At 34.7% G+C, this 8536-nt stretch overlaps 1 protein-coding gene across 1 annotated transcript; it reads left to right on the top strand.

Moving 5' to 3' along the window:
* The first annotated feature begins 327 nt into the window (after window positions 1–327).
* On the top strand, window positions 328–6785 carry LOC125214992 (protease 2). The gene is made up of 11 exons (XM_048116257.1): window positions 328–686; window positions 1313–1596; window positions 1709–1903; window positions 2320–2666; window positions 3144–3435; window positions 4016–4174; window positions 4649–5014; window positions 5299–5364; window positions 5489–5537; window positions 6058–6181; window positions 6536–6785. Exons 1-11 carry the CDS (start codon window positions 338–340, stop codon window positions 6615–6617), a joined length of 2313 nt encoding a protein of 770 aa, XP_047972214.1. The 5' UTR covers window positions 328–337; the 3' UTR covers window positions 6618–6785.
* The last annotated feature ends 1751 nt before the right edge of the window (window positions 6786–8536 follow it).

Genomic DNA, 8536 nt, shown 5'->3' with positions numbered 1-8536 from the left:
TTATGGTCCATGGCCTAAAGTGACACAGAGTAAAATACATATTTACTGAAAACACTATATTATGCTTCAAGATACGACACCAATACGACATCATATCCTTTACCAAAATACCAATTTAGCTAAAACTTTTCCGCTAACAACTCAAACATAAAATTCCACAAATTTAACCTTACTAGATAAAATAAAAAATTAAAATCCGACAATATGTTATTCATTTTTTTTATGAAACATATTAATAAATAAATAATACTAGTATCAAATTTCATGAATATAAAATCAGTTCCCTATCAAATTATTAATCAAAATGTATGCGGCGGGGGGGGGGAATCGAGAATCTATGAGCGGACTTAATCAGCTGCCGTTTCACATGTTATCACTCTCAATCTCAACACTCCAAACCAGAGCTGCACTCTCTTCGCTCAGAACACTTCGCCTCTTCACCAACAACAACTTCTTCAAATCCTCATCTCCTTCGCGGAGGAGAAGCTCGAACCGCGGAATTTCTTCCTCCTCCTCGTCGTCGAGAATGGAGCCTCCGAAGACTAAGAAAGTGAAGCACGAGATGGAGATGTTTGGCGACGTCAGAGTCGACAATTACTACTGGCTTCGCGACGATTCTCGATCCGATCCCGAAGTTTTGGAGCATCTTCGTCGGGAGAATGCCTATGTGGACCACATCATGTCTGGTCAGTTCACATCTCATTCAGAGAGCTCGTTAATTTGTAGGATTTTATGGTTTTATTGATGGTAAATGATATGAATTCACCGATATTCCGATATTTGATGTATATACAACCGAATTTAATAGGAGGATATGTTAAATGCTGGTCTGGTGTCTATAGCTTGTGGTAGTGGTTTTCCGATTAAGTTTGTAACCGTTTATATTTAGCTGATTAGTTGGCTTTTGGTGATGGTATAGAGGGGGAATTGCGATTGAGTAACAATGTTGGTTTGTTACATTGTGAGTTCTGAATGTGTGCCATGGACTAAGTTTATATGGTCCTCCTGCTTATATAATGTTATTACGGATAAACCATTGATGGATATGGATGTATGGCATATGCGCTTGCGGAGTGGTGTGGGGTCCTGATAGGTTTTCTATTACTTGACTCGATCTTGATACCCAATTTCCAATTGATAATCCAATCCAAGGATCCTCAGAAACTGCTATTGTTTTGAAGTGTGATAGCTAAATTATGCAGTATCTATCATTTACAATTATCCAAGTGAGGTTATTCCTCAAATTAGAGCAATAAGATAAGTTATGTACTCATTTAATAGGTTTATAACTGTTTAGTTGCTTGTTCTTCAGGAACCAAAAAATTAGAAGATCAGATCTATAGTGAGATAAGAGGCCGCGTGAAGGAGGATGACATATCAGCGCCTTTACGCAGGGGACCCTATTATTACTATAAACGCACCTTGGAGGGCAAAGAATATACCCAACACTGCCGCCGCCTTGTGGCTAATACTAATGCACCGACATCTGTTCATGACACCATGTCAACTGGATCCGATGCCCCTCCAGAGCATGTCATTCTTGATGAAAATGTTAAAGCTCAACAACATGGATTTTACATTATTGGTGCTTTCAAGGCAAAATCACTTCTGATATGTTCCTTTCGTTTCTTCTTATCAATATACTTTCCCTAACAGCAGCAAGTTTCTTGTTCTTGCTTATTATGTGATTCATTTATCTCATTTACAGGTTAGTCCAAACAATAAACTGGTAGCTTATGCAGAAGATACTAAAGGTGACGAAATTTACACAGTTTATGTCATTGATGCCGAGTCACGAACACCAGTAGGGAAGCCTTTGTCTGGAGTTACCTCAGATATTGAATGGGCCGGTGATGATGCTTTAGTCTACACAACTAGAGATGAGATCCTCCGGCCTGACAAGGTATGTATCTTGAGTCTAACATATGATATGGATGATATACATTGAGTATGAAACAAAATGATTGTTTTCATTTTGATAATAATCAAGCTAAATTTTCAACACCATATATTGAAAAAACTTTTTATGCCATGATATATTGAAATTGGATAGCAAGTAGCTTCAATATTATAATAAGAGAAGTGGGTAGTCTATTAGTAGAATTTTAAATTATCAAGTCCCCAAGCTCTCTTAAGTCTTACCGTGGAAAAGCGAATCTAAAGCTAAGGAAATATTAATCACAAACCACTTCGGAAACATAACAGGTAGATGCTGAGGAAAAGGGTACGGCAGTGCAGGGTTTGTTGATTATTTTGTGTAGCCTAATATGCTACACCAATAATGTGTACCTACTGGTGATCTTATGTAGCTTTTGGCAGGTATGGTTGCATAATCTGGGGACTGAACAATCTCTGGACCATTGCCTTTATCATGAAAAGGATGACATGTTTTCTCTTAATCTTGCTTCTTCCGAGAGCAAGAAGTTCCTATTTGTTGAATCTGAGAGCAAAACTACAAAGTTCGTCTTTTACCTTGATGTCTCGAAGCCTGAAGGTGGGCTAATTGTCTTGACACCCCGGTTGAATGGCATAGACACATCAGCAAGTCATCGTGGGAATCATTTTTTCATTAAGAGAAGAAGTGACGAGTGTTTCAATTCTGAAATACTTGCTTGTCCGCTAGATAATACCTCAGCTGCCACAGTCATCCTACCTCACCGGCCTAGGTAAAAACTTGTGCAATTGAGATAGTCATCCTTGAATGTAAATGATGATATTTTCTTGTATTTATAGTCAACCTCTCAACTATGTGACATTAAACTGATCACCACTTAGAAATGTAAAACAGTTTATTCTGTTGCAAGTTCAAAGCTATTACAAAGTGACTGTCCTTTCAACAATTTCTTAGGAAATTTGTGTGTGAAATATAATTCAGAACATCTAAGCATATTAATATACCACGACTCTGGGATGAAAAATTGTCCATTTGATTATTTTGCTTTTGCATACATCTGTTCACAATTTATCAGTTTAGCTTGAAAGAAAAGTGGAACTCTTCCATGTTAATCCCTAAATTGTTCAAGAGACTGGGATATATCTAAGGTTGAACTTTAATAATTTGTAGACAGAGCTCTTCCAGCGGTTTTTTTTTGTCAGTTGATATCTAATAATGAAGTCAACTGACATTTTAGTACTTTTACCAGTGTAAATATTCAGGACATGCAACTATTTGCGGATCATCTTGTGGTTTATGAGCGTGAAAATGGTTTGCCCAAGATAACAATATATCGCCTTCCATCTGTCGGAGAGCCACTGGAAAAACTTCAAGGTGGCCGGACAGTGGATTTTATTGATCCTATATATTCAGTGGATCCTTCGGAGTCACAGTTCTCTTCTAACATTTTGAGATATCGTTATAGCTCAATGAGGACACCTCCTTCGGTCTATGATTATGATATGGACTCTGGGATTTCAGTCCTCAAGAAGATTGAAACTGTAAGCAAACACATCACTATCTGTATGGCATTGAATCACATTGCTCTTGTTTATACTTTGAATTTGTACTGCATTTCCTTCCTTCTATGTGCACTTTATTTAATGTGTTTTTGTGTTGTATTCTTCTTTAAATTGGTTTCTAGTTTCTACACAAAGCTATATAGCCATTTCCTACAATAGCAAATCTATTTATGATTCCATTTTCATCCTCTTTCCCCCATAATTTTTTAAATAAAATGAAATAATGTACAATAAACAAATGAACTGTAGAATAAAAGAAACACTACTTTGTTGTTGCTGGGGTGTTTATCAACTATTGATTGTTATCTCTGTCTTCCTGTTTCCTTTTATAGGACATATTATTCTTCCTTTGTGGGTGGGTGGGTGGGGGTTTGACTTCCCTGGGAACACTGTTATAGCTACCAGAAAGTCTTTTGCATATGTGCTCACTAGTTTTAACTATCAAATGAACTTGGTTTTATCTAAATAGGAGTATATTTTTTATCAGTGCTCTTAAGCCAAAAGTGGTAATTGTCCCATCATCCCATATGATTGTTTCATTGTTTGCTCACCTTTTCAGGTCTTGGGAGGCTTTGATTCTACCAACTACATAACTGAAAGACAGTGGGCTACTGCAGGCGATGGCACTCAAATACCCATTTCAATTGTTTATAGAAAAGATCTAGTGAAGCTTGATGGTTCAGATCCATTACTTCTATATGGTTATGGTTCCTATGAGGTAATTCGTCTATGGGTTAATTTTCTAAAATGAGCACATTTTCGTTACCTATTTTGCAATTTTAAAACATCTTTTCAAACATCTCAATAGTGATTAATGACTCCACCTTTTGATTTGTGGAGAGTTTTGACATTTCCAATTTCATTTTATTTTCTTTTGCAATTTTTCTTCCTGAAACATCATTATTTCGAAATCCAAGATACAGTTCAATGCTTAAATGATTGGGAATGTCAAAATTGGTACAAATCAAAGGTGGGGTCGTAATTAAAACGTTAGAATAGTGGTGTTTTGTTGCAACAAATGGTCAAAAAGTGGTAATTTATTTGACTCCATCAAATGTCGATTAAAGGTTTGTCTGAATTGATTGTACGAAGCAATAGGCTCCTTGAAGGCGTTAAGACTGTCTTTCTAGGTGGCATAGTCTTTAAAACTCTCTCTTGATTCTTCTTCTTCTGACTGACTGATTTTTAACAGATATGCGTAGATCCGTATTTCAAGGCGTCAAGGTTGTCTTTGTTAGACAGGGGCTTCATTTTTGCTGTTGCCCACGTTCGTGGAGGGGGTGAAATGGGGAGACCGTGGTATGAAAATGGAAAACTGCTTAAGAAAAAGAATACATTCACGGATTTTATTTCTTGTGCTGAATATTTGATAGAAAAGAAGTACTCTTCGAAGGAAAAACTTTGCATCGAGGGAAGAAGTGCTGGTGGCTTGCTAATTGGTGCTGTTATTAACATGCGGCCTGATTTATTTAAGGCTGCTGTGGGTGGGGTGGCTTTTGTTGATGTATTGACTACTATGCTTGATCCGACAATCCCTCTTACAACTTCAGAGTGGGAGGTGAGGCTGCTATTCAGGGTGTTGGCTTCATTTCGTTTTTTCGGATATATGCATAGTTGCTTCTTTAGTTGAACCTTCTCGAAATATTTAACAGAAATAATTCAAGGATAAAATGTTATAATAAAATATTTTAAAAGTAGAATCGCACAGTAATTTCAGTATTAATTCATCACTTGCTGTTACACTTTCATTAATCTAAGGATCGATGTTATAAATTCCTCTGTCTGAGAGGAATATAAATTGCAGATAAAGCATGTCAACTTACGTTTCTTACTTCGTTACAGGAATGGGGTGATCCTCGAAAAGAAGAGTTTTACTTTTACATGAAGTCATACTCCCCGGTTGATAATGTGAGTTTGAACCTAGATCATGTTTCATGATTTACCGTATCAATGCAAGCAACTATATATAACCGGTTAATGTGCAGCTTATCGAAAATGATAATTTGCACTAATTTTTGGATTTATTTTACAGATTAAAGCACAAGATTATCCAGCTATTCTATTTACCGCCGGATTAAATGGTAAGTATGGGGGTTCCTATGGTCAGGAAAGAATTACAGCTCTTGTTAGCATACCAAGATAAAAAAGGCTAAGGAGTTCATTCTCTTTTGTCCAATTTCTTATTAGCATAGATTGGAGTTATATATGAATGGTTTTCCTTCAAGCTCGTCGAAGGCTTACGATAAAAAGACAATTTTATAGACTTCGCTAGATATGCAAACCTATTTTCTTTTGATCCTTTTAGGATTAAGGACATGCTTACGTTTGAGGATTAACCTAGATAGATAAAATAGTATAGATCAGATGTATTGAAGTTTTGAGTATCCGAAGGCCCTTGATAACTCCTACTCCTATAATTCGAGCCAAATCTACGTGATTCCAATCTATTGAAAGGTGTGATTGGAGAACTCCTAGTAATGAGGATAAAAATATCATCTATCTTATCAATCATGAAAAGTGAACACCCAGAATAAGACCTTTTTGCTCAGAACCAAGATTTTTATGATCACAGTATAACTGGACTCTGTTTATGTTATGCAGATACACGTGTCATGTACTCCGAACCTGCTAAGTTTGTGGCAAAGTTGAGAGATTTCAAGACTGATGATAACGTTCTACTCTTTAAATGCGAACTCGGTGCAGGGCACTTTTCGAAGTCAGGAAGGTGATGTGATGCATATTCTTTTTGTGCATTATTTACAAAAAAAAGAACTTATTCCTATTCAACTACTCAGTAAAAAACATATTCATTTGATGTCATGTTTATATAACTTATATTGACATTAAGTGTATGCCCTTTTGCAGTGTCATATTCCAAAGTAGTAGTTGGTAGTTCCCTACAGAAACTTCCAATAACTCTAACAACCAGATAAATGCTTAGATCATCAATGCCACTGATTCATTTGAATTCTTGGATAATTTATACCGTAGTCGTATATAATAAGTATTGCAATTTCATAATTTATACCGTATGCTTTATTGGTATATTGTTCTGATTTGCCATTCTATTCTATTGCAGGTTCGAGAAACTCCAGGAAGATGCTTTCACATTTACGTTTATATTACAGGCCCTAGACATGATTCCTTCACCCGCTTTATAATCCTGGTAAATTAAGTACTGCTTTTTTTTACCAATGAGAGATATTTTGAGAGAATTGATGATGGTTCTTCATTTACGAACATGAACATTGATGTTATCGTTGTCGATTGATTTTTAGCTGAAAAATGACATGTTAATTTATTTTGGACGAACATAAACATTGATGTTACCGCTGTCTATTGATTTTTTACAAAAACTTTGAAGCGTTAACCACATCGACAGTGGCGGATTCAAGATTTTTGATTTGCGGATGCGAATAGTGTAAATAGTAAGTACTCCCTCCGTCCCATTGAAGATGGCTCACTTTCCTTTTTGGTTAGTCTCAATCAAGATGACCCATTACTTAAAATGGAAATCCCTTTATCTCTACTTTATTCTCTCTCTTACTTTACTCTCTCCACTTAACACACAAAATAAAATTGCATAAAATCCCGTGCCGCCCAAGGAAGGGGTCATCTTCCTTGGGACGGAGGGAGTATATAATAGTGAAAAAAAATATTGCTAAAATATTACACATTGCAATATTGTTTAATTTTAGAGTAATAGATTAATAAAAAAATCACATAATTATTTATTATTCCACGAATCCTCATTTCTTCAAAGCGAGTGACTACATTGGTCACCGGAAACTTAAAAATATATTTTGCAATGAAAACAAATTGTCAAATATCAAACTATTTATTCGTTCCTTTTAATTTATTTGTGCATATTCATCCAAAATCATAACAAAACAAAATTATATGAATTCTAAGTGTCCGACCAAAATTATAATTACTGTAAAACTTAATAACACAGACATAATATAAACTATTACTAGCATAGAAAATATACTCATGTGTTACTATCTAAAAATAAATTGGGGTATACAATTTAATGACTATAATATGAATTCAAAAAAAAAGTGCGCCAGGAGATATTAATTAAATGTTGTATCATATTCATAATTGGACAATAAAACTAAAATGAGGCGGCATATATATATCATCGCCACATCACTATTTCCTAGGCGGCATAATTTAGGTTTCAATCCGACACGAGATTACCTTACAAATTTTAATTGGAGATATAGTATTAAAATTATCATTAAGAATAATATAGGTAAAATAATAGCATTAAAAGAAAAAAAAAATGGGGGTACCACCGTCCCCCCTAGTTCTACATTCCGTCCGCCAGTGCACATCGATACGTACTTCAATTATGAATTAATTTTCGCGTGTATCTAAAGAGAGAGATTGGTTTATGAAGAGATTGCAAAGAGAAAATGATAAATAATTTATTTAATTCATTTTTAATTATAATGAAGTATTCTACATATGTGGTGATACTACGAAAATAAATCAAAACGTACCAAATCCTTCCAAATAATAAAAATTGACCAAATAATATACTAGTAATAATATTTAGCCGAGAACGACATCCAGCTAACAAGCATATTGTATTTCGATACTTAAATTCCAATTTTGCGGCATTTTTGTAGCATATATCTCGCTTTAAAAATTTAAACCGTTACTTATAGTAATGTTTCAATATTTTATGTGTAAAAAATATTCTTTTCTAAATCCTTGGATGAATTATTATGAGATTTTAAGTACTATATATCTGAGAAAACTTGATTACCATTTAAAATTCACATTTTGTAGTCCTTATCCTTTTGGTAGTATGGTTGTTACATGCAAATCAAAGTTGGTGCGGTGGAGATCCATACCTGTAAAAGTATATTCTATATGCATATATAGAAAAAGTGCAATATATTTACTAAACTAAGGAGTACTTATTAATTTTTAAATTACTGAAAAAATCTCTTCTTTCGTATAATCACTTCTTTCATTCTATTCAGTTTTAGTAGTTTACAATATCTGATACGAATAGTAACATTTTCTCTAATTTTCAATTTATCCCAACATTTCATAAGAGCATCTC

The sequence above is a fragment of the Salvia hispanica genome, chromosome 3 (assembly GCF_023119035.1).
Source record: "Salvia hispanica cultivar TCC Black 2014 chromosome 3, UniMelb_Shisp_WGS_1.0, whole genome shotgun sequence".
Taxonomy (NCBI): Eukaryota; Viridiplantae; Streptophyta; class Magnoliopsida; order Lamiales; family Lamiaceae; genus Salvia; species Salvia hispanica.
The sequence above is the reverse complement of the archived record's forward strand: the minus strand, read 5'-3'. Positions and strand labels throughout refer to the sequence as shown.